Here is a 27,959-nt window from a genome sequence, read left to right on the forward strand (position 1 = left end):
TGTGAAGCCCACAGCCTCCTACATAACACCAACTCTTCGGCAGTGGTGACGGTAATGTTAAGCGACGCAAGCCTGTCAAATATAGCTCTGTGGAAAGTCTCCTCAGCACAGAGGCTGCTCACAAATCACTTCCTTAAAGTCTGAATAAAGAGATCTCATTATCAAAAACCTTTCTTTACTCAAAAATCTTTGAATTTCAAATGTTCTGTTCTTTCACTCATTACTCTTAGAAGGGAAAAGAAAGAAATCATGCTTGTTTCCGTTTAAGCAGCTCTGTGGCAGACCTGCAGATCACCGAGCAGGGGGGAAATATCCCCCATGGTGCAGTAATAGCTGGCGGGGCCACAGAGTCACGTAATTGTGAGTGGATATTCAATATTGCTTCACAGTGGTCTCTTATTTTCATTCAAATGAGTTGTTATTGGATTCATGAGAGCAAGGCCTCATGCATCTAAATGACTGATTTCTTTGTCTAAGCCTCTCACCTTTGTCCATCTTTGCACTTTTTTCTATCGCACAGTTGAATCTCAAAAGAAAAAAAAAGCGTATAAATTTCCTCCAGATATGTTTCATATATATTTTTCATACTGTTCCATGTGGGACTAATCGTCAGTAGTAATTGATCAAATGTTTAATCGAGGCATGGACAATACCAAAATAATCCCTTTTATACGACAGTTTTGGCTTTGTTTCCTCGAAGGCTAAAAAGGAGAAAAGCAAGACGTTTGTGTAGTAGATATGTAGCAACCTTCCCCTGTGGCAAAAATCAGATCTATTTCCAAAACCTGACACAGTTACAGAGAGGAAAAACCAAATCAAACTTTGGCATGTGAAATGTGCATACCATGATCCAAGCTGTGTGTGTGTGCGTGTGTTGGGATTGAGTGGGTTTTACAAAAAAAATGAAGCCAATTACATGAAAAGAGCTGCCTGGAATATGCACTGAAGCCTTCTGTGCTCCTGCATCACACACTGTAACTTGTGTTTTTGAGTGCACATTAATGACACATTGAGCTACACTGAATGCCCTCATGGTGTGGGAGTCTGCAGCCTTGATGCTGATTGCCTGAAGGTTTTGTTGCCCTTGGCTACATTTTTTTTTGCTCCTTTCTGGGTTTCCAGAAATACATTTGAACAATCGCTGGGAGAGGCGGAGGCTGAGCAGAGAGAAAGTTGCGACATTCACTGACAGTACTCATCACTTTTATTTGTCCGTTTTCACTGATGAGTAGCTTTTATTTAGCATCACTATCATGCAAGCTGTTCTTTTTCGAATGAAAATTAACCAAAGTGATGCAAATCTCTTATTGATTAATTAATAAAAACAATGGCTACCACTTAAGGAAAACATTCTGAATTCTTTAAACCCCTATTTTGGGGGTTAAAATCATTGATAAGGACAAAATCTTCGGAATCAGTTCACGATTGAGCATCGTGATATTCTTCTGCTCTTCTTTCTTTTTTCTTTTTTAGGTATGTCAGCTGTGGATGACTTTTCATTTATCACGTTTTAGTACTGAAAAGCTAACAGCAGACCAGGAAGTGTCTTCAGTATTCTAAACTTCATCACATCATCCAGTTAAATCACTGTGCCAAGCTGATGTTGTTGTTCATTTTTTTAAGGTAAAACTACACCAGAGGACACAGTTTACCATATTCATGAGTCATTGCTACACAGCTGGAATTACTTTCATCCAAGGACAAATGGAAGTTTTTCGAAGCCTGGGATTAACATTAACATCTTCGTTGGCAGCATATGGCCACCCATCTTCATAAAGAGAAGGGTTATCCATTATTACTTCTGAGGTATCAAAAAGACAGGCTCAGCCCGATTGATTTAATCTGTTCACGTTGTAAATAATTCTAATCATCTTTTCTGCAGGTTAGTTAACTTTCTTGGAACACTCCTGAAATGGACCTTGTGAAAAACTTTTGCACATGTCATGATTTCCTCCCTGACTGTGTTAATTCTGCCTGGTTGTTTCCTCCCTTCAGCCGCATCCAAACCATCCCAGATCCCATCCATTTCTTCCACCATCCTCCTCCAGGCTGACTCACCCCACCCACTCATACATCTCTCTTCCATTTCCAAATCAGTTAACTCAGTAATCGTTCAAACCCATTTATACCTGTCCTTTGCTAATGTTGTCCTTGAGGAAAATTTGCTGGTAACTTTCTTGCCACTTTACTGCTGGTACTTTTATCCATCTGCCTTAAAGACTTGTTCCAATCTCTAGTCTCAGTCCAACTACCAACCGTCAAGGTTCTTACTGCCTTTTTACTGCTGTTATCTGACTGTTGTCAACACTAAACTGTAAAATTGGAGGTCCTCCTTCCCCATCAACAACAAAATGCCAGCCAGCTTAGATATTTCCTGTAATTATAACCATCTGGGAACTATTGTGGCTATTCACTGCTCCTTCATAGAGTTGAGGATAAAAGGATTCATTTCGTTCATGGCTCTCCAAGGCTGCTTGTGACATTCCTTAATGCTGGAGGCTTTCGTTTTCTAAGTATCTAGTGGAGCTTTGTTAGTTTTTCATGTACCATCACACAATTCTGACCCATGTCTCATTTTTATACCATTTGGAGCCCTCATGAACTCCCACTCACGACACACGACAGCTGTGACATCAATTAAGTCTGTGAGGGTTTAGCGATTAGGCCTTAGAGAGGATTTGGGGCTTTGAGCCATCATCATATTTTTTCCCATAAAAGCCAACTTACAGCTTGTATGCATCTGTATTTGGGTCCTTCTCCAAGAGTGCCATTTACTAATTGTGACACACACAATATATTGTCACAGAGATCCACCTTAAAGGGAGCAGGGACCATTTGGACCACTGCAGCACAACACTAATGTATTGTAAATGATCAGATTGAGAAATATCAAAGTTCCAATTCCCTTCAAAATTTAAATGCTGTGTGAAATGTAAATAAACCCAGTAGCTCTTCTTCTATGAAACCATTCTGTTGTATATGCAGTTTAGCAAAGTCTTGCTGAATATGCAGTCTTCCCTGAAAAAGTCGTTTGAAAGTGGCTCTTATACCTTATATCTTTATACCTTTCGGCATTGATGGTTCCTTTCCAGATGTGCAAAATGCCACTTCCAAAGGCACTAATGCACCCCCATACCATCAGAGATGCAGATCTTTGAACAGAGCACCGATAACAGGCTGGTCCCTCTCCTTTTCAGTCCAGAGGACACAACGTTCATGATCTCGAAAATCTAAGAAATTCAAATCTCGATTCATCTGACCACAGTTTTCCACTTTGCCTCAGTTAATTTCAAATTAGCTTTAATCCAGAGAAGACGGCAGAGTTTCTGCATCTCGTTCACATATATCTTCTTTAGCTCTGCATGATAAAGCTCTAACCTGCACTTGTGGATAGCACGGTGAACTGTGTTCACAGAATATGATTTCTGGAAGTGTTGCTGAGTCTCTACAGTGATTTCAAATTCAAATCAAATTCAAAATGTGCTAATATAATACTATAAAAGCATAGTAAGGAATAGTAGTAAATTGTCTCATTTCCAGCCTTTGATACATGTTTCTACCTACTATAGTGAATTGCAAGTCATGTCCCTGTGTTTTCATTTACATTTGCACAGCATCCCAGTGATTTTGGAACTGGGATTGTATTTTATTTCATGCAGTTATGGTGTGTGGTTTGGAGAAGTGCATTTACCATCAAAATTTCAGTATTTTGTGTAAAGAAATCTATTTGTATTTCAATAACCTGACAACACATCAAGTGTGTACCTTGCCTCTGGTCTAGTGCATTTTCCCGAGCCATTGTTGTGCCCCTTGAATTTATGATTAAATGCAGGAAACGTGATGAAATAGCACCCCATGATCCTGCTGCCTTTCAAGGCTAAAGCCATGACTTTAAATGTTTCCTAGGAAATTGAATTTCCATAAAATGAAAAGTAGAAAAACATTATATGACTTCAATGAGACTGTGGAGTTAATGGTAAAATATTACACTGAGGTGAAAGCCGACATCATATGTCTTTTCAAACAGCTGGAGAGGCTCATATTTAATAAAAAGTTTACATGGATTTACATTAGTGCAGGAAAAATCCTGCGTTATCTGCATGGTTATCCATGCATTAAACTAAACTATAACACAGCTGTCCCTGTTGGATCTGACGCTGCTTACAGACTGAATGAGCACTTCACAAGCAAGCGGCAATATTGAGATATACCTGTTGATAAATCAATAATAAATAGTGACCCATACACTGGAACGTGTGCACCTTTATTCGTGGACAGGTTGACCAACTGCAGGGCCGACATGATGAGTTTAAGATTTCAAGACACTGTATAGCATGCTCAGTGTTTTTCTGCAGTATATATATAGCTATAATATATATACTGTGGGTTATATTTCTATCTGTGTCTACAGATGTTCAGGAGTGTGTAGGTCTATGCTAACTTACCCAGCGCAGGCTCAGCACAGTCTTTGTACTGCTCAGGTGTGCAGTACGATGCATCACCTGGGAACAGTTTAAATAATGCACGTCAGAAGAGGTGACGACTTAAGGGCAGTGTTTAAATGTTAACTACATGGAAAACTCAACAAACAAAGTGTGGACACGAGGATGAATTTTACAATTTGTTAGAAATAGCACTTTTTTCACAGTTAGACACCTACTGTAATCCTGGGGCTTTTTAAAATGCCAACACCTAATCCAGTACTGACTTGTCATTGCTGTTTAATCCCTTATACAATACTGCAATGTTGTTGAAAACTTTTATTGATGTATACATGCTCAATACACCATCATGTCAACAGAATGGCAGTGGTATTTACCGGGCATGTGCACCATCCTGCAGTTGCAGTTTTCCACGATGTAGCGTGTTTCGCAGTCAATCCTGCAGGCGGTTACACTGTAGACCTGGAAAAAGCCTGACTTCAGTGCTTTGGCTTCACACTCTCCCCACGGGGGAGGCAGGTAGGTCAGCTGCAGGTGAGAAAAGAAGTGGAATGGTTGGTTAATGCCTTTCTCACAATTAAACCAGTCAAATAATGGAAATCCAATAACTGTACACAACAATGTATCTTAAAAATATAAATAATCAGTTAGCAAAACCTTAATGTAAATAAGAAAATGAACCGTGCCTTCCAATCAAAATATTAGAAATTTTACAATCAATATCTTTTTTACATAGTGCCAGATATAACCACTTGAGTAATATTCATCCATCAAAGGGTTTGCTGTCCATCAAAGGGTTTACTTTAAAACACCGGTTTATCAAGCTTTAAAGTGTTTCATATCAGATCTTCTGGTACTTTATGAACCTTCAAGATGTCTCTGGTCTTCAGAAACAGCTTTGCTTTCTGTCCCCAGAGTTGGAACTAAAAATGGAGAAGCTACTTCAGATAACTGCAGGTGTCCTTCCTTCGTTTAAACCAGAAGTATTTCATATCTAGTGCTGCATTTGATTAACTGATTTAAATAAACTGAAGGACTTTGATGAATACTTCATTAATATTTCATTGCACTGCATCACTCTCTCTCTCCATTTTACTTTATTTTTTAACGCTTTTATGTTCTATATAAAGCACTTTGAATTGTATTGTGCTTTATAAATAAATGTGACAAAAGCACTTGTTCATATTGCATTCCCCAAATCAAAGATTTTTACATGCACTATATGAAATACACTTTTAACGACCAAACCTATCTTTGTAAGAAGGTGGCACCCCACTACATCACCCAGTAGTGATGAACCTGGACCCTCTCACCGTGCAGCCCCCTGAATGTCTCATGACTCGTATAAAAATGCAAGCCATCTGTTTGCCCTATAAAACCTTTTAGTATCTTGGAGCATTTGCATCACAGCATCTGTATGTAGATGTTCCCTTGTTGCAACATGATTAAATGCTCTATGCTTTTGAATTTCTGAGTATTCTTATTCATTTTCCTAACATCCTCCTACGTCTTAACCCTACACCCAGTCCCAGTGGGACCACACTGCAAACCTCTGAAATTCTCTCCCTGCTAATATTTGAAGCGCCTCATCCCTGGACATCTTTAAAAAAAATCCTCAAACATCATCAGATTATCCAAGTTTATAACCTAATCTATATGTGATTTATCACCATACTCACATGCAAAGCATGTATATCTTAATAACCTTGTGAACTTGATGATGATGTCTCTACCTCCCTCTCTGCTGTGCTTCAGCTTTGCCTCAAAAACCCTGCAGTGAAAATTCTGACGCATGTGCAGGCGAGTACCCACAGCAGCTGTAGACACTCTTGCAGGTTCTTTCTGGTTGTTTTTTATTCAGACAGTGGATTATTGGACTTGAAGGAGTCAGATAAACCTGATTTTTTGACAGTTTCTACCATCAGCTGTGGCTAATGTTATTAAGACTACTTGACAGTTTGATGGATTAAACCTTCCACTGTTACATTACACACTTTGTGTTTATCGATGTCTCGGATAAAAAAAAGATATTACTTATCGTTCTATCTGCAGTTAGAAAGAAAAAACATTAATAAACTCTATTACTTATGACCTGCAGATACATTGCATTCTTTACCACTTGAAACCCAACAAAAAGTCACTCAACAAACCTGGTGCTGAGAAAAACAATATAACAGATAACCAGAATTTGTCAGAAAAATCCCTCAACACACAGTGATGGGAGTGCATCCAAATGTTCTCCTTCGGCTTGTATGGCTCTAAAGACTGGGACAACAGATGAGAAACCAGGGACTCCATGCCGAGCAGTGTGTCGGCCCATCTGCTTCACAACACAGACAACGAGGTCTAGTCGTGCACTGTGTCCATCACCCGCTGTTCCCAGTTACATTCACTGTCATCACAGTGTATCCCAAGGCAGCTTCCTCTGACAAAAGAGCATCTTTTTTTCAGATAAGGTGAAATGCAACATCCTGCCAGTTTGATTTGGCCCCAGTCTGCTTGCTTGTACTGAGACGATCTGAAACCCTTGTCAGGTGATTTTGTATTCCTGCTGTGTAGGTACAGGTTTTCAGATGCAGTCATTGCACCGACACTTACAATGGGACAATACATTTTATATCAATCCAAAAAGCAATCTAGCATTCTAAATATTTCGATGTCCAGAAGCTCTTAGCCATTTGGATGCAGCTATAATGTTTCCTGTGATAATAGCCCATGTTGAGACCAGTAGCAAGCACAAGCAATATACTGACATCCAGACGCTATTAATTTTATCAGAGACCAAACAAAGGTGCGCCTCAGCAATTATTAACCTTTACAATCTCCTTCAAACCTCAGCTAATCTTCACTTCTGGCCTTATTAGAGTCAGCTATAGCTGATTCTTGATCTGATTATTTCTCTGTAATCAGATGATTCACAGCGTTCAATATCACTTTTCACCACACTGAGACCTGCTGACCTGATTATGCTCTATCTAATAAGAGCAGCGGCTGGTGCCACATTCAATGTGTTATTAATCAATGCTCCTCTCCCCTGTTATACCACCGCAATACTTTAATTAGGCCGTACGACTTGGTCAACCTGGGATGTTGTTAAAAAAGTTGAGAAAAGGGAGAGCTACAAGGAGGTTATTCTTTTAGCACTGGTTGTGTGAGCTGAAATGCAGATATGCTCATTTTTGGTCTGGTTAAAATTGGACCTCAACAACTAATCTGTGAAGACCTTCATGTGTTTTTGTTCAATTTAATGACATCGAGATAAAAATGCAACTCAAAGTGTGAGTTGGAAAAGCAAGAGTCTTCATGGGAACCTTTCTTTTTAATCCTTGAGAAGAACCAAAAGAACAGCATACTGGTTTAGTTTCAGTTAAAAACCCACAGACAGACAGCTTCTGTGTCTGGGGAGCCTACATTTAAAATTGCTTTGGGAGGACTTATTCTTCCTTTGCTGTAGACCATGGACTTTATCCCCAAGGCTCACTTGATTAAAACTGCTTTGATCTAGACCTAACATTATTTGCCAAAATTAGTTTCAGTCACATTTTCACAAGCGGACTGATTGATATCTGTTATAAGAATCTACATTCACACGGATATTTGTCCCAGATATTTTACACAATAATCCTCATCATGATTTTTTCTTTTTGGACATATTTTAAAGTGCTCTCTGGCTTCTAGGGAGAGGGCTTGAGGAGACAGGTTGAGACTCCCACCAGGAAGGTTTTTCCCTAGACAATGGGTACAAAGTGCTTTTCTGCATTAGTTAGCTGAAGCTAAATTTGCTTGTTCCCACTGTGCAGGCTTGTGGAGAGGGACAGTGTTTTCACAGAGAGCAGGCGGATGATGGCCTGTCTACACCCTGCCAGTCACAGAGACGGAGACCCTAGAGGCTCATTACACAAGGGGTCGAACCATTTCTGGAAAGATATCTCCTCCACCCTGACTCTTTGTATCAGCATTATACTGAGCTCTGAGGTGGTGATGTTTTGTGGAAGAGAGTTATTCGATTTCATTCAGAAATACATACCTGCTTGGTACTTACACTCAGATTCAAAGTATTTGGACTCACTTTAGAAACCAAGAATAAATGTGTGCACGTTAACATAATAAATCTGCGCACCGTAACTTTATTTCAACAGAGAGAATAAGAAGGCACATGACCTGTTATCAGCACCTGCCACTGTTGTAGTTGTTTCTAACTGGGGTTGATGCACCGTCATTGTGCATCATGTCATTTAAGTGAGTACAGAGGCGTAATGGGACGACTGCAGTTCAGGCAGTTACGGAGTAGTAATAGAGGAGAAACGGGCCCACATCATGTGTGCTTACACACAGAAAGCCGAATTCATGGCCACTCTAACCAGTAGTGCCATCGTCACTGTTTGGCATGTGTAAATCAGGAGGAGGATCAGCGGCGAATTAACGAGGCCATTTCTTCAGCTACAAAGCACAAGGTATGCAAAAATGTCATCATACACATCTCCTCGAACTTGATGAAAATTAAGCAACATTTAGTTTGATTCGGCGTAGATTCGCTCAGATTATCAGAAAATATTAGACAGAATGACATTTATTTATTTTCTGTTGTCCAAGACATGGATGCAACTTGCTCAAGCAATGCTATGGTGAACTTATTGGTATAAGCTGCTCCAGCTAGTTCAAGGTAAACTGAACAAGGTCCATAGGACTAGCAAGTGTTTCAACTGAGAGGTTGTTCTCCAGTTTAAATCGAGTGAAAACAAAACGATAATCATTTTAAAATGATCCACATAGGACCAGAAAGCTAAATGATTTTTAAAAAATGTGCACTACTGGGATTTCTTTTGCTTAATTCTGCCCAGGTGGCTGTAAAAACAGTACAAATCTTTTCACACATGCATGAATTTGGCATCTGTAGTTAACCCATTTGTAAGCCGTGAATTCATTTGAAGAGTAATGAACACAAACCCTGAGCCGGGGGTTGCTGGAGGTGCTGCCTTCAAGGAGCAGTTAAGAGGTTGGTTGTTTTGTTTTTCAGCTGCTGATAGTGACGGAGCCCACTGTCTGAATTTATTCTTCCGTTAAGGGAGATGAACTGGTGACCTTTCTTCCAAGCTGCATCTCTTGCCACTAATTCATGGCTGCCTGTTTGTCTTGATTAGTGGGCCTGACTTATCTGATGCGGCAGAGGGTTTCTCACGTGATCTCTTATCTTGCAAGAATCCAGCTGCATAGCAAGATAAACAACAGCAAACCTGGGAAAAGTCAGGCCAGTGCTAAATGATTTCTAAAGTGTAATTTGTTATTTTGTAGAGGACAAACGGGCAGATAAAACCAAATTGTTACTGCTTCTTGCTAACATGCACTTTGTGGTGGGAAAAAAGGATTTTTGGACTATTTTGCTTTTCAAAATATCTGTTAGTGATTAAAAAACTAAAACAATAGGTATTTCACTGGACTAAAGAGGAGAAACAACAATTTTGTGCATTGTGGTCCATGTAGATTCAACTGAACTGGTGCTGAATCAAAAACTTAAACAGTGGCTTAATGATTTGTCTTTATTGTGGCTTTCTTTGGAGAAACAGTGAACTTAGCACATGGTTCGTATCAGGTGTTGCACCAGGATTTTAAACTCAGATGGGCCACAGTAATTGTGGAAAGTCAGAGTATTTATAGAAGTATATACATATATATACTTTTAGCAGGAAAAAATCTTCATTGTTTAGATCTACCTCCTGTCTATCTTATTTTCCTTCTGTCAATATAAAATGTATTAACAGTAATGCAGTGAGACAGTGACATGTGAACACAATATGAACCATCAGTTTTATTTGCTCTCAGTTTCTCTGTAATCTCAGCCTGTCGGTCTCAGTGTTGACAAGTTGATGGATGATTGTGCCACAGTCTGACCTGTCTCATTCCCAGTATTTATTGTATTTTCTTTCTATGGCCATCAGATTATACCCATGGAACAAATAATTATTTTCCCTCCTACCAAAACATCCCAAAGCCAACACATGGCAGTAAATTCATGTAATGGCTAATGCAATATGAACTGTGGGAAATATTTTCACCCTTTTTGTATCTTAAACGATAATTCAGACAATTGAACATAGAATATAAGAAATTATACCGTCTGACTTTCTGACAGGATGGGCCCATTGCGCAGATGGCCAAGCCCGGGCCTGTTCTGCCCACCCACAACGCTATGTGTGGTTTGCGGTGATTGAAATGAGAAAATAGTGTCATTTTGACAGTCAGGCAGCACACAGCACCCCAAAAACTGAATTACCTGCCCACCACCGATCAGCAGAAAGGCAAAGTTAACTACCAGCTTGTGGATTCAGTTTAGCATTTAGCTAAAGAGAGCTGTGATGGCCAGAAACATGACGTAACGAGAAACAACTCATTGTCACAAAGTAGACTATAAAATTGAATCTTGTACACCACACTGGTATGTTTGCTGCTTACCTCTACCTCCTTCAGGGGCCTTAGAAAACAATGTGTTACAGCACATATTGTGAACACTGACAGCTAGTGTATGCCAACAAAAAAGGAAAACAGGAGTCATTTAAAAAAAATAAAAGGCAGTGAATCTATCTTGACAGACGTTTCTTTTCTCCTAGTTTGAATCAGGCAATGCATTTCCCCCAAGCTTAGCTCGTAGACACAAAAGGAGGCAGACAGACAGAAAGAACATTATAGAAAAAGACAAATTCTGGAGAAGTGTGACAGAACTAATAACCACAGTGACCTGACAAGGCTCACAGGAGACACAATAGAAAGACATTCAGCTTGGCACTGCAAAAGCAACATGACAAGAGCTCGTTCAACTTCAGCTAAGAGGGCGGAAAAGAGAAGAAGTGGAAAATAACTGCATGAAGTAGAAGAACTGTCACTGAGAAAATGCTGTCTACAACAAACATCATGGTCTGTGTATGTCTGTGAACACTGCATGTTTTAATACTGGCGTTGTGTGATGGAACAAACTCTCTGTGTGATTGAGTGCGACTCAGACTGTGTCGAGAACCTCTACTAAAAAGGTCAAAGCTGGTGACAGGAGAGGGAAGCTCATCATTTGTCTGTCAACAATAACCATGAGACCACAGAGGCCAGCTGAGAAGCTGGAAACAAACCCATCATCTCACATACACACACCCATCATGCCTGTTACGGCAGGATAGTCATTATTAATCTCTGAGCGATAAGATCAATGTGTGGATTAGAGGTGAAAAACAGCTCAAGGAAGAAAATGATAATGAAAATGCAGTTAACTGTGCATCAGTGAAAGTCAGGGGCACCTACCCTCTGTTCCTGGGTGGCCACAAAGGTCTGGAATCCAGGGGCCACGCCAAAGCCCAGTTCATGAACAAATGGAGGCTCCGCCTGGCTGTGGATCTGCACTCGCACTCCTGCTTCAAAGGCCGTATCCTCTGCAAGGAAGATGAAAAGACCAAGTAAGTGGGTTTACAGAAATGTGCAAGAAAATAAATTCGCTTTTGACAGGTTCAGGTAAACTGTTTAAGGAAAGATGAGCAGAAAAACAAGCTGTTCACGCTCATCAGATACTGCTGGAGAGAGTCCAAATCTGAATTTCATGTCTGAAACAACCTTTTAGTGATGATTTCTTGGGATTTTGACTCAAAGCCTAAGGCTTTTAGGAATGGCTCTGTGATAAAACACACTCTCAGAGACATCCCAATTGTTGTGACATCAAACACAGTAAAAACGACTTGGTGCTGACTCCATAGATGAAAGAGCTTTTATCTTTCTTTTCAGAGCACTCATATGAGTATAAGCACACATACACACAGGTAAGGACCAAAGGAGCCATAACAATTACGGACAAAGAGAGAGCAGTGTTTGCGGAAATCAATAAAACTCTGACAGTCGGTGGTGAATGCATGGACAGTCGAGGCTTTCCCCTGCCAGCTGATCAGCCAGACACCTCGGGGTGCTCTGCGACCAGAACATCGGAGTCTCAACCAGACAGGCTGCACACCAGCATCACCCCACCATGATGCACTCATCAATCAAACATCCACAGTGACAGATGTGGCAGCAGCTTGGATCTATTCACATAAAGAAATGGATGAATGGATCAAACAGGCTTTTTGGGCTGTCCTCTGAAGTCATGGAAACAGTGATGTGTGTGTGTGTGTGGGGGTGTGTGTGTGTGTGTGTAAGTGCATTTCTTTGTGGGCAAAATAGTGTGAAAAAGAAGGCTTTGTGTGAGAGAAACTAACTGATTTTGAGTCCACGCCTCTGAATCAGTCACAGAAACCATTGACAGTGTATGTTGCACGTCTTCCCTCCAATGTGACAATATGTTGTGTCCATTCTGTCCCTTAGAATATCATGTCCTGCATGTGGCTGACACATTATACATCTTTTAAGTTTCATCAATTTTTTACTGGATTCATTAACATGCATTTGCCTCACAATATCTGGCTGAAAGTGTGCAGAGACACGATCACTGCACACATTGATTTACAACCACTTTAGTGAGCTCTGCAACTGATGTTGGCATGACGTGCCATCATTTCCACAGCTCAAATGAAAACCAATAAAATTAGCCTGAGACCATAAGTGTGTGAAGAGAGGGATGCTCCTTATTTGACTAATTCATCTGCTGTTTGAGTTTATTTTGGGAGATCATTTAGTTGGATTACAGTCATGGTGCAGCATGAAAGCTGCACAAGTGTGATGTGAAAACTGTGTGTGTGCACTGAGTGCATACACTGAGAGCGACTATTCAGCCAAGCAAAACACTGCTTGTGTCTGATACTTTAATGTTTTAATGAACTACATTTTCACATTCAAGTGGTCTTTAAAGTTTTAATGTGGCATGTTAAAGGTGATACTACGTCTTTCAAATAGCTATTAGACGAATACTCCATTAGCAGCCATCGCATTGCAAGATCACACATAATTAGCGACTGTTGTCCAGAGACAATTAAAAAAGCCATAAAAGAAAATATTATTGCACCAGCAGACAAATTCCTTCATCAAAACGATGAAGGAATTTTACCAAACAATAAGGAATAGTTGTTTTTTTTTTTGCATAAATGCTTCGATTAAATTTGACACCAGCAACACATAAAAAATGGAACAGGAGTAAAAGAAATGACTAATTTATAGTGCTAATTAAGAAGATACATGCATGTGGGAAATCTCACAGTTAATTAGGCTACTTTACAACAGGTCATAACAGGGTTAGGTATAAAAGAATACCTAAGTGAGGTCTGAGTCTTTAAGGAGGAGACTTTGTGTTCGCAGCTGAGGAACACTTCTGAAAACAAGCGCCAGTGAACAGTTTGTCTCTGAATATACAAATGCAAATGAAAACTATTTTCTTCTATCGACGAGATCCAGAAAATCTGCCATCTTTGAGCCTGAACACATTCAAGATGGACTGAGATGAAGCCAAAAACTGATCCAATATTATAGATGCTGCATCCACTGAACTAAAGAGTAGAGGAACCAGCCAGTTCATTATCAGCACATAGCTCAAAAGTCAGCATCGATGATGTCATGGCGCTGCACTGGCACACGTGACATGAGTAAAGTAATGGCACCATCAATGTTGTGAGCAATTCATACAGATTTAGGAGCAACATATATTCTTCCATCCAGATTCATCCATGCTTATTTCAGCAAGACAATGCCAAACCAGATGTAGCACTTTCACTGATCAGCAATAACATTATCATCACCTGCTTAATATTGATTAGGTCCTCCTCATACCACTAAAATAGCACCGACCTGTCAAGGTCAAAAGGTACTGGGATTTTTATGGACTTTCAGAGATCACTTGAGACACGGTTGGATGCAAATCAAAGAGAAGAAGAGCCATTTAAAGACAAATCAAAGCTTTGGATTGTGGGATCACAAAAGGATGAGACAGTGAGGTAAGCTGGATCAGTCAAAAAATTTGCAATTTCTGCTTAAAAAATGATATCTCATCATGATTATTTCAGCTTCAAGTCACACCCCATGTTCCTGCAAAACAACTAATGAATGATGATAAAATCAGAGAAGACAGGATGATCTAATACTCTTATTTGCTTTGTTGTGAAACACTGGAATTACTTTATTCTTTATTCTTACAAGACTAAAATCCTCAGACCAACACTCAAAACATGAGGCAATTATCTGATGAGAAATAAAATTATTTGCATTTGGACACAAGTGCAAGTGTGTGTTTGTTAGGGAGCAAATAAAGATCACTGTGCTTGTTTTGCTCCAGTCAGTCCAGCTCTTTTTATCATAAGATGATGAAGAAGATCATGAGTAATGATGTTTGTTACATCTGAACTCCAGGATGATCAAAAATAGCTCTTTGAATCTGCAGTTAGATGTGTTTCAAGAGTATTATCAATGCCTCAAAATGACTCAACCAAGTAGGAAGAGATGTTATCAACAACTACAATCATAATATTATATAACTCTGTATTAAACACAAGTACTTTTCTATTCATATCTATTCTCCTTCAGCATTTCAAGCAATATAAAGGGATCGTTAGGCAGGCGGATTAACGATTCCACGGAATCGAACTACTGGGAGCGATTCCCATCCCTATGCATGAGATACTGAAGATCAGGAGGTTCAGCCATGTCTCTCGCAAACAGACATATCTCCAGATTCTCTAAATCTTTTGCTGATATTATGTACTGTAGATGATGGAAAAATTCTACTCTTTTTTTTTTATTTAAATTGCTCAATCATTTGTAGACACAGGTTTCTGCAAATAGAAAGGCAGAAATTCTGCCTTCTGAGAGACTCTGCCTCTCTAAGGTGCTTTTTAAAAAACCCAATCAGGTTAGTGACATGTTGCCAATTGACTCAATTAGAGGTAAGATGTTCCTGTTTGTTTTTAGTACCACTTACTATACATATCTTTTAGATATGGGAGAGCCATCAAATTTCAGCTGAGCTAATATTCCTCATGAAATAGTCTTTCAACATTTGATGTGCTTCATATTTTCCTTTGTGAATAAGATATTGGTTGAGTAGGTTAAGATATCATTGCATTCTGTTTTTTCAGTTAAACTCAGTCGATTTATTCCTGCTTCATGGTTTCATACATCTGAACAGGGACTTTTTTCTATTATCCAACAATATAATGTCATAATGTAGATTTTTTAATAGAATGGGACTGGGGATGTGTTGGTATTTTGCTGTAAGTAACACTACATATATTATTCATAAATAAATGTCACACTTAAAAAGGACAAAGATGCCAGTGCAGTGCAGTGACTCATGTTGCGCAATCAATAAACCTTTGAGAGTGTCACCACAAGGTTAAACCTTATAGCCGCTCTGAAACTTTTCACGATGCTCCACAGCACAAGGTCAGGTTTTCATGGAAATGTTCAGATATGCATTTCTGAGTGCTTCTGGTCTATATTGATGGTGTCTTGTTGAATCATTCCATCAACACTAATCCTCTCTATAGCTTTAGTCGAAACATTATCTTCAAGCACAGCAACCTCAGTGAGGCAACAACAGAAAAAAAGTCACCCATAAAGTCAGGTGTGATTTTCCAGAACCTCTCAGCTCGAATCGTTCAAACAGCTACACCTTTCAGCATCTTCCTGTGACATGTTATGTTAATGATTTGAAGGGGTGTACAGTATATTAACCCAAAACATGATCTTATATGAGCTTTTCCGTCAGTTCTACAGCTGTATAACAGAGTAGAATTTCAATCAAACTGATATGCGTTTATGCAATTCTTCTCTATTAGTTTGCATTATTTTACCAAAAGAATAATTTTTTAAGGTAAACTTGACGCAAACACCTACATTCCTGTTATTTAGGAACCAAGCCATACAATAATGGCTGACTGATCAAGTTATTTATAGATCAAAAGTTGGATCACAGCACAATGGCATGTTTACTGCTGTTTCAATACCATCTGTGCAATATACAGCATACACATGCACATTAAGTCACTCTCTTCACATCCAGCCCCACACCATAAATACAAAGCCCATATATTTTACTAAGCAGGCATAAAGCTTGAATAAGGAGCTGCCAGAGACTCGTGGATCTCCTTTAACAAAAACTGACCTTAAATCCCCATTCAAGAACTTTTCATAAAGAAATCTGGAATTCAACTGATGATGCATTTAGTGTTAAAACAGAAACTTTGGTTTCAATCATTTGGCTATCAATAGATTTTTACACTACGCACTGCAAACTGTTGACCCCAAATATTCTATGAGGTTGTATTAGGTAAACCTAAAGGCCTATCTGGGTAATTCTTCTATTGTTTTAATGACTAATTTTCTTCAGAGCTGACTTAAAGTTCATGTAAGATTTACAGAGTGATTAGTGATAGCTTACAATCAACGTCAAGAGAGAAAATTGAAAAATATGATAAATGATAAATTACTTTTATGAAGTGTATTGAAGATGGTTACGAATTGGGTCAAGGACATCTGAACCACCATCATCAAAGTGTCATTTGAGTATCCTTGACTTTGTGTGTGCGTTTTCTATGTGCACACCCTGAAGTATCATTGCTTTTCATGGGGATTAGCAGGGACTTTACTATCGCTAATAGGGACTGTCACAGGCTCACAGGTCATATTAGACTTAAAAGAACATGGGATTCACCACAATAAGCTAGTAACACTGGTGCAAACTGTGATATAAGAACACATGTAGCATCTAACATAAAGATTTTCTTTAGGTATCTTTTATAACTGATTTTGAGTCCACAAAGATTTTTTGTTTGTAGAATGTAGAATGTCTTTATTGTCATTGTACAGGTACAACGGAATTAATATCCCCCCAGGTGCTGTATAAAAATGAGAATAACACTAATATGTCCCATTCACACTCAGTAAGAGTAACAGTTAAAAAATATTGCACATGATATTAATGTATTGAGCATATGAAAAAAAAATATACATTTATTGCTTTGTTGTCGAGTTATTCAGTGCGATTAGGGTTCTTGCATAGAAGCCATTCCTCAGAACAGAAGCCAGTCTGTTAGTGCTGGCCTTCAGTGTTCTGAACCATCTGCCAAAGGGTAGCGGTTCAAAAAGAGAGGGTACAGGTTCAGAAAGAGATAGTAGCAGTTCAGAAAGAGATGGTAGCGGTTCAGAAAGAGAGGGTAGCGGTTCAGAAAGAGATGGTAGCGGTTCAGAAAGAGAGGGTAGCGGTTCAGAAAGAGAGGGTAGCGGTTCAGAAAGAGAGGGTAGCGGTTCAGAAAGAGAGGGTAGCGGTTCAGAAAGAGAGGGTAGCGGTTCAGAAAGAGAGGGTAGCGGTTCAGAAAGAGAGGGTAGCGGTTCAGAAAGAGATGGTAGCGGTTCAGAAAGAGAATGTAGCGGTTCAGAAAGAGAGGGTAGAGGTTCAGAAAGAGAGTGTAGCGGTTCAGAAAGAGAGGGTAGCGGTTCAGAAAGAGAGGTTAGCGGTTCAGAAAGAGAGGGTAGCGGTTCAGAAAGAGAGGGTAGCGGTTCAGAAAGAGAGGGTAGAGGTTCAGAAAGAGAGGGTAGAGGTTCAGAAAGAGATGGTAGAGGTTCAGAAAGAGATGGTAGCAGATCAGAAAGAGAGGGTAGAGGTTCAGAAAGAAAAGTAGCGGTTCAGAAAGAGTGGGTAGTGGTTCAAAAAGAAAAGTAGCGGTTCAAAAATATGTTTATGTAGAGTGATTTCTTACGGAACATTATAAACAGGCTCCAAGATGAAACTGAGTGATCAAATCAGCATCCAGACAAACAGTGTTAGCAACGCTTCACCACAACAGTAATTAAGTTACATTAACAGGTATAACATGATCTCTGGATTCTGGCTAACTTACAAATGACAAAATTGCTGCCATTTGTTGTTGCCAAACAAAGAAACTTTGTGGTGCACTGAAGCTAATACAGCCCTAAACTTCCAATAAACAGTGTTTATACTCTGAACACAAGAGAACATCACATTATAACGATATAAGGATCCTCAGCTTTTTTCCTCAACAGTTTTTTAAGGTTTTAAGCTGCTGTTCATCCAACATACATGTGCTTGTTTCAGGCTCATCTTTGTGTGCTTTTCACCGTCACTTTGATTTAATAGCAACAGCTTGAAAAAGAGCAGATACTTGACAATATTTTATTGTGCACTGTTTGACTTTACTTTCCGGTTTGTCAGATAAAAAGGGGACTAAAGTCTGAGTTGATAGAAATCTCATTATTGGAAAAAGAGATAGTGGAGTCAGGAAGCTTAGACTGGCAGTGGTCCTACAACTGTTTGACGAAACAGTTCATGAGCTGTAAAGGAAATAAATTATGACAGGTTTGTTAGAGAAAACAAAAGCAGAAAGGGGATGTAAGGAGAGCTGCTCCAAAATTGATCAAAGTTTAGAACGAAGTAAAGAAGTGATCAATGACAGCGAGAGGGAATCAAAGAGAACAGAGAGAGAAAAAGAGGAAGATTTAAAACATGCTGTAACATGCCTCTCACACACCGAGCCGAACAGAGATAAACAATTCTGTATCTGCATCACTTCTCCAGTAACAGTGTTAAGAAATAAGAAATAGTAAGTGAACACTATTTCATTATGATATGGTGGGTTTTTTTGGCTTGATTTAAACAAAACTCTGTTCTGAGCCTGATTAAGGGATTAAGAGTTTATGTTTTTCTGAAACAAGAAGAAATGGGACTTGATCATAGTTTGAAATACTGTGATACTTTTTTTTCACACCAAATTTAATGAGATGGGTTAAAAGAAGTCTGTCTGGTGTTGAAGCTTTAGATGCATTTCATTATTTATTCTGCAGAAAATCTTTTCAGTCTCTTAAATTGAAAACAGCTAATTATTTGTGCTAGGTTCACATGTAAAATAATTAATTTTACTTCTGAAATGTTTAAATAATGGTGTACAGTAAAGTATCACCTCTACAAGCAGCAGAAGGCAGATATGACTCAAAATCAGCCCTCTATTCATCCAGAAAAAACCCAGAAAACAATCAGCTCCCTTTATGCAGAGAAACATCTATAAGCAGAGCTATGTCCAAGTTTTGTGTTTCACTGTAACAAATAATCAATATTATTCAAAAGAGTTCTGGTAAGAGAGGAGAGGAGTACATTTTCAAAGTCTTTTGTTCTTCTTCTACTTTGATTCCATACTTCACCATTAGGTTTAGGAAAAGTTTGGGTTTAGTTTGGGTTAAAACTGACCCTTCCACTTAAAGAACCCAGCAGAGATTTTGAGCAGGAGGTCATCTATGTAAAGAGGATTGCTTTCTGTGTCAAAGCGATCATGATAGATGTTATGTACACCCTGGCCAACTGGTATGTGCACTTGGAGCCGCACTGATGCATTTGGAGAACTACTGAAGTGATAAATAATAATGTTAATTTCATTGGTCGTGACCCGAGTTGTTTTCACTACTTTTTGAAATACAGTTATTCTTTCTTTTTTTTCTGGAGACTCAGTTAAAATATCAGGTCAACATTAAACATTAAAAATCAGTGAAACTTCAGATCACACTCTCTGGCCCTCCTTAGCCTCAGCACCATCCAGATAATAATAGAGTGAGAAAAACACTTAAAGATAAATGATGACCTGATTCTGTGTCTTAATCTCTTAGACGGATTGATTTTCTGGCGCTCTCTGCAAAAAAATTCTTGACAGCCTCAGACACATCCAATCCATTTTGCTTTTCCTTTGGTGTGAAGTCTGGACAGCAGGAAGGTACGGAGGAAGCTGGGTGTCCATGTAACAAAACATGTTTATTTTTCATAAAACATAGCATTTCTTGCAATGTTTGTCCATCATGATGAAGAGACAAGTATCATGTTTGACCCGCAACTCCAGAGACTGACTGCTGGTCTCTGGATGATGAACTCTAATAAAAGTGATAGGAAGGAAGACAGGTGCTGATTTGATGGTAGAGTTGTAACTGATAGAAGGAGATGCCAGATGAATACCTCAGCAGAGCCTGCCTGCTGTGGGTGCACAGGGACATGGCTCAGCTTAGGCACCAGGGCACTTCCTGACTCAGCTCGTCCAGGCTAATTAAAGCCCAAGGGGATAAACAATGACACTGCAGCTGTCCATCCAGAAACATGAGGATTGATAGGATTTCTGATTGGTAAATCATGTCCATCTGCTGGTCTTCTTGTTGCTTGGTTGGCTGCTGTAGCTCTACTATCTGCCCTTCCACTTGCTTCAGACATGGTACTCCCGTTTAGTATGCTTCAGAGCGGAACCGTGCAGATGGTGTAAAACACCAGTATATTTCATAAACTCCAGTGAAAGACCCTAGACTTTGAAAAGAAAGCTCCCAGTTCTCTATAAATCTTTGTAAATACTGTATAGAAATCCTTCAGTATCAGTTACAATGCAATAATATTAGTAGGAAAGCCTACTTTTGGGTAGATCAACAACCTCAACTAAAAGTAAGAAGCATGTAACAAGAACAAGTTTGTTCTATTTTAATGCTGAATGGATTGAAAATGCAAATGCACATCCACAGAATAGACCACAGCCTCATGATTAAAACCCTGACAGGCATCAAAAGACCTGGAAAGATCAAAGATTAGGAGAAATATTGCCTATCAGTGGTTCTCCAGCAGCGTCGTCTTCAGCGTTAGCCAACGATAGGTAACTTTGTTTTCAAGGACTTCCCTGATGCCTCTGTAACAACAGACACGACCATGTGTGGTGCTCTTTTTAGATAAAAAGATTATTTACCTGGATATTTTATCATGGAGTCGTAGATGAAATGTAGAACAATGGGAGACTGATAGCAGACAGCCTTTCACCCCATGCAGCTGCTTCTGTTCAATGTTTCCATCAACATCAGGCCACCTGAACATCGACAGCTTCAGGAAAACTGTCTTCTTTTAAGATTTAACAGCTCATCTTTCAAGCTCCCTGACTTATTCTCCCTCTCTCGCTTTGACATCTTTGGCACTTTTGATGCACACTGTGTATTATAACTATCAGCCCGCCAGCTGATCCCTCATAATTAGGGACTGTTTTGTGTCCTGTTTAATTCAGGTAAATAGAGGTGGTAAATAACCATCTTTAATTTGTTTATAATCCAATAATCCTTTGAAAACTACATAACAAATCCGTAGCAGCTGAGGTTGCAGTTGCTGGTGTTTTATTTATTTCTGTTTTATGTAATTTTCCACTGGTTCTCTTCACAGTTAATTTCTCTCTGAGGTACAACATTTCTCCTAATCCTTGTTCTTTCGTGGTTCTTTTACGCCCATCAGACTCAATTAGAAGGCTGTGGTCCAACAGCCGAGAGAGGTCGCTGTAAATGACAGTAAGAGGCTATTTTAATATCATTATCATGAGCTAACAAAGCTTGTTTTGTAGTGATAATGGATTAATCATGTCATTATCCAGAGATAATAAGGCTTGTTTTCTCAAGATATCGGGTTAATGTTTGTCAGTATAGTTTAGTAAAGTTTGCTTTCCAGTCACCGCAAACAATGGAATCCCCTGAAGGGCAGCCACTGTCTTAAGTGTAGTACAGTTGGGTAAAAACTCTTATTTATACCCACAGACCCCATTATCTTTGCTGTAGAAGAGACATTTACTCAACACATTCTAGCAAACAGAATTACATCTTCACGCCTTGACTTTATGCTCCATATGTTCCCAAAATTTCATGGCAGTAACAACGAACAATTTAATCAGGTGTCGACACATAAACTACTCATATTCATGCTCACCATAATCTCATTTTTCTCTTGATAACAGCTTACGGTAGGTTGTGGTCTTGAGAAAACAAAGGACGATTTCTGGAGAAAACAAGATTTCTTATCCCGAGTCAACATGCAATCTTGAGATGAGGGCATCAAAACAGACAAGGCTCGTTTTATCTGCATGTGCATTTACAGTTTTGATCTCTTCAGAGTCAATTTTCCTGTAAGTAACCATATTTGTTATCATTAACCAAACTTTTGTTTCTGTCATTCGTTACAGCTGAAAAGCTAAAAGAAATACAGTAAAACAAGCTCTAAATGTTATTGTGAGACACAGCTAGCTCCTGCTCCATAATTCTGCACTTTTCAGGTTAAATACCTGCAAACTGCACTTTAAGCGCGCTAAGGGAGCATTTATGTCACAGATTAGAGCCATTTAGACTGAATTTTCTGCAGCTTTATCCGATTTAGGATTCCTAGGTGTTAAGTGTCCCTGAAGACATTCCATCAGGAAGACACATAATCATCTCCATGTTAATTATGGTTAAATTAAATCTGTGTATGCAAAAATATGCACAGCCCCCATCCTTGGTTTGAGATACGATAAAGTTTTTGCTGATTCTCATGAACTCCGATTTACTTTGCAACAGAAATATGAACCAACTGAGTGGAAATATCTGTGTGACATCAAACAATAAGTTACCATTAATTCAGAACAACACAGGGTTTCTGGGGATGACAAAAGTAGGTCTCAGATAGAGATGCTGTGCTGGCCAGAGGATAAAAACAGAGTACACGAATAAAAAAAACACAAAATATCCAATATTTGAAAAGGAAACAAAGCAACAATCATTTTTAGTCGCCTGGCAACAAGAATCTCAGGACATTGAAAAGGCCGTGTGAGTCGTGCTCGACAGCAACATGAAATAACATAAAGAAAAAATACTTTTTTGACCCCTTTGAATCACGAAGTAATGGAAAAGTTAAATTTGGATCCAAAAAAATTTCTCTTTCAACTCTCTTTTTGATGTGTTCACATGTAGGAGAGCTGATCAGGCTACCATGCCTACCTGTGTCCCCCCACACTGGCAGGTACTCATCCTGCTGGATGTCCAGCATGATCTCCAGGCCGTTTCCTGTCCCTCCCTTCATGGTGGTGCGGAGCGACTTCCCTTCCTCCGCAGCGTTAAACATGTAGCACTTCCCATACCTGGTGAACACCTGAGGGAAAACACAAAGGAAAGGTAAGCAATGGTTCATTAATTCTCAAACACGGACACAAAAACTTTTTTTCTACTACTGATACAGTTCAACTTGTGTATTCGGCTAATATTTCTCTTATTGAGAACAGTTAAATAAGTTAAATAACTGACTGTATTTCCAGGAAAAGAGCCCAAAGCAAAAGTTTGGACAGTTTTAGTGGCTCTGCTTCTTTGGTAAGTATGCAGCTGTCAACCGTTTGTAGCAGCTGAGTCTTTCAGTTCTCGCTTGGGGGACGCTCTCCTATTCATCCTGCAAAAGGCCTCCAGTTCTAAGAAATAACTGTCCATTTTGAATATGATCCTCTTTTGAAGTCTGCACACAGAATTCTGATGGCGTAAAGGAAACTATAAAACCTACATCTGATTCACTGTAGATTTCAGGGTGTATTTAGTTTCATCATCTCATTGCAGCAACTGCTCAGACTAAATTTGCATCACTTCGCCTTTTCCTATGATAACTGAAAACAAAGTCATTGCCCTAAAAAGCTAATTGAAGCTCATAGATTTGACCCTCAAAAACTAACTGAGCAAAAACAGAACACGAACTAACAGCTCACTGGTCCCTATTGTCTTGATTAAAAATCATAACCTACATGAACTCAGACTGTATGTTTCTTTTACTGTGTGCTTTCACCCAAAGGAAGCAAAAACTCAAAGACAGAGAAAATTAAAGTCCGATTTCATATAGCTCCACAGAACTTTCCTCAGGCCAACCAAAGTGTTTCTCACACAGCGTGGGCAAGGAAACTGTCTGAACACAAACATTATGAGCAGGACACACCAGATACAGAGGGAGAGGCTGACCTGCGAGTAGAAAGTAGCTGTTTGGTGCCGGATAAAGTTTCAGATATTGTATGATGAAACTTTCAGGTGTGAGAACTCTATTAAAGTTCAAATCTCTTGTGGCTCCTCCACCGTTGCTTTGTTTTCATGTTTCTCGCTCAAACATTTTAGGAAAAAGAAATAATACATGATATGCACGGTTAGATTGCTGAAATTAATTTCTCTCTATTTTGCAGTTTGGAGATCAGTCATCGCACCATCAGCCAAAGGCAAGCTGCATATTAATGTTAGCTTCAGCCACACTGAGGATTTTGCAGACAGAGCTATACATTTCCTTGTTTTTCTTGATTAATTTTATGAAAATGAAGGAAAGCATTTTAGAATTGCTCGTATTTTGCAAATCCATTTTCACAGATCTGTCTTTAGCAAACATCAAATCAATGAGAACAACAAGAAAACAGGGCAATGCATGATCCACAGGCTACATTATCTGCCTTTGTAATGTCAGAATCTACACTGAATGTAAAACACAACCCAACAGCTGCAGATAGACCCGTCTTTTTCATGTAGGGATGAACACAGTTTGTTGACTTCCATAACGCACCAGGTGAAATACTGTTTGCAGTTCGATAAATCTGCATTCATGACATGTCCTGCTGATTGAGCTTCTTACAAGTTGTTGTTTTATTGAAACCATATGCGAGTAAAGACAGCAATAATGACTGCTGCAGTCTGAGTTTGGCTGCATTTCTCAGCTGGTTTCTGAAGCTTTATCCTCAGAGGACAACCAGTGCAAAAATCTCTGATAAGAATATTTTGCACTGATTTCCATATTATCGGTGAAACCTGAGTAGATCATTTATGCTCAGTGGATTGAAATAATTTGTGAAGCATCAAATTGTTATGTTTTTTTTTTGTTTTTTTTTGGTATACCATTGAATAATGACTGAATGCATAAGCTTAAGCAACAAAACCTTGTTTTTTTCCAAGGTGGTACCTAACCAACCGTGCTCTTATTGAGACTTCCATCCACCCGTCCGTTTTTTTTAGGGGTCTAGCAGCGAAGTCTGACTAGATTTTCCGCCATCTTGGATTTTCTTGAAAACCTTCAAAAGGATTCTTCGTTCACATATTTTGACCGATTCTCATGAAAATTAGCACAGAGTATCTTAGGACAAATCCGCGGATTTTTCAATTTCGACTTTGTTCACCCATTATAACCAATCAAAGTTGGCGGCGACGACGCCAAAAAGGACGTGAGGCCAAATCTCAGCAACCGGTTGGTCTTTTGACATCAAACTTCTATCACAGACTCATAACTTGTTCTCAAACAGGCCCAAGAATTGTAGTGATCTTTGACCTATAGGGGGCGCTATATTTAGCAAAAATGCATTTTTGAGCATATCTTTGGACTCGTTTGTCCAAATTTCACATATGAGGTACCATTGTAATCCCTGGATATATCCGAGGTCAACCAACCCTATGACGTCATGTGCGCCATCTTTAATTGTCCGCCATTTTGAATTATATCAAAAACCTTCAAAACGCATTACAGGTCACCCAGATTGTCTGATTTCCACGGGACTTGACATATAGAATCTTCAGACTGAGCCTCACATGAGCTTTCAAGTGATATTTTTTAATTCGCTACCGTTTGCCCGTAGCAGCCAATCAAACTCAGCGATTACGCGCCAAACAGGACGTGAGGCCATATCTCAGCAACCATTTAATCTTTTGACATCAAGCTTATAACACAGACTCATGACCAAGTCTTTAAGAGGCCCAAGAAGTCTGGTGCACTTCCACCCAGTGGGGGCGCTATAAGTAGAAAAACTGCATTTTGCTCATAGCTTTGGAGCCGTTGGTTCAAATTGGACAAATGAGGTACCGTTGGAATCCCTGGATGAAGACGAGTTCATTTCAAACACCAAACTTGGTCTATGGACTCATGATGCCTTCCTGAGCAGCCGCAGGCTTACCTGCTGTTCTGCTAGACCCCGCCATCGCTGCTTGCAGCTATATTTTTAAATGGATTTTTTATGCCTTTTAATGGACAGGACAGATAAAAAAGAGACAGAAAGCAGAGAGAGGGGGAATGACACGCAGTAAAAGGCCGTCCGATGCGGGATTTGAACCGCGGCCGACTACAGCCTCTATACACGGGGCGCCTGCTCAACCCACCACTACGCTACCGCCCATCCCATTTGTTTGTTTTTTAGAACTAAATTTCCCATCCAGGGGGCCAACCAAAGCAGTCTCAACAGTTTCTTTGTTCATGTTTAACTATTGTTCATTGTAGTGTGTTGTTGTCTGAAGTCAAGAACATTAGTTGGTGCTCCAGTATAATCGCTATGCCTGAAGCTCATCCAGTGAGAAAGGCAAAAATACGTGCGATTAAAATGCATTCATTCTTTAACGCATTAATTTTGCGTAAATAATTACTCTTAATTAACGTGTCCCGGCCCTAGTTTTTTCACTTTTTATTGGGCAAATAGGACATATTTGGCCATGAGTGCACACATCTAGCTATCCAAGAGGTCAGGGAGCTTGTCTTTATTTGCTAAAGACAAACAACTGAATAACCAACAGAAACGCACATCAAGTCATAGTTATGTAAGCACAGAGCATCCTGAGCAGACTTCAGCTTTCATATCACGTGTGCGTGTTGATGGTACTGCATCACGCTTGTGTCAGGGGTAACCCCACCACAAGCCACCAAATGTCGTGGAGGAATTTATGAATAATAGATTGAGTTAAAACTGCAGAGTGCTGCTTATTTGGGAGTGCGTTTCGCTTGTTTGTGTAAAACAAACAAACATGTAAATGAGAGTAGTTGCGAGGTCTCTAACCATGAATAGTAATCACCATAACAACCATCCACTTTTAATGCTGCAGTGGCTGAAGTGAAATAACTGCTGGAGTTTAACAGTTTAATACATCAGCGGCAGCAGTGCTCTAAGAACCCCGATAAAGGAAAATGAAACATTAACCATCAATATGACTGTAATGAATGGAGATTTCAGGTCATTTTGGAGGCTTCAGAGTGTCATTGGATTGCACTGACAAGGGTTTCTAATGAATTTTAGACTGAGCTTACATGGATGAGGGTAGAATAAACATTATAGAAGCATCTCATTTTCTGATTAAATGAAGTCCAACAGCACCAAAAACAGCTGCCATATAATTAAGTTATATATCATCGCTCTGAAACAGTTTTGAAACTGATCATTATCACCTATAAGGCTGCAGTCTTTTTAGCATGTTATACCTAATAAACTGATGTCTGGGTGCATACATTAAGTAATCAGAGGTGTAAATAGAGAATTAATGAGTGTTGCCCCTGAAAAAGCTGCTCCTCTACAGAGAAACTGGACAAAAAAGAGCTCTGAAAGGCAAGGACCAGCACTACCAGGCCTCTCCAAACTCACTATAGTGGAATTAACATTATCTGAGTTGGCAGCCGCCCACATGTACCACGTGACCCTTGACTTGCACACTACAGTAAGCATGAGTATCTCATGTTTTTTAGTGTATGGATCGGCTTGACTGACGAGCAAATCAAGATTTGCTCGAAACATGTGCAGAATCAAGATAACAAGAATCCTTTTAATATGAATTGCAATGTGAAGTCATGATCATTTTTAATTAACCAGATAACATCCGGACACAGTTAATGGTATCTGCATCTTTCTGAAACGACATCCCCAAAAGAATTACTGACATTGAAGACGACAGTCATCGACTTCCGACTTATGAATTATGTCTGTGTCAGCATAAAGTCAGAATGCAGACTTCGAAGCTCAGTTTGAAATAGATTTCTCTAAAGGTTTTGCA

At 39.4% G+C, this 27,959-nt stretch overlaps 1 protein-coding gene across 3 annotated transcripts in view; it reads right to left on the reverse strand.

Moving 5' to 3' along the window:
* asic2 (acid-sensing (proton-gated) ion channel 2) overlaps positions 1 to 27,959 on the reverse strand; it is a 337,380-nt gene that overhangs the window by 7,582 nt on the left and 301,839 nt on the right. For all 3 annotated transcript variants that reach the window (XM_072369095.1, XM_072369096.1, XM_072369094.1), the window contains 4 exons: positions 23,151 to 23,301; positions 11,727 to 11,854; positions 4,820 to 4,970; positions 4,446 to 4,502 (listed from right to left, as the gene is read on the reverse strand). In XM_072369095.1, coding sequence (XP_072225196.1) covers positions 4,446 to 4,502; positions 4,820 to 4,970; positions 11,727 to 11,854; positions 23,151 to 23,301 — 487 coding nt within the window. The remainder of the gene's footprint in view (positions 1 to 4,445; positions 4,503 to 4,819; positions 4,971 to 11,726; positions 11,855 to 23,150; positions 23,302 to 27,959) is intronic.

The sequence above is a fragment of the Leuresthes tenuis genome, unplaced genomic scaffold, assembly GCF_036924035.1.
Source record: "Leuresthes tenuis unplaced genomic scaffold, fLeuTen1.0.hap1 SCAF_17, whole genome shotgun sequence".
NCBI lineage: Eukaryota > Metazoa > Chordata > Actinopteri > Atheriniformes > Atherinopsidae > Leuresthes > Leuresthes tenuis.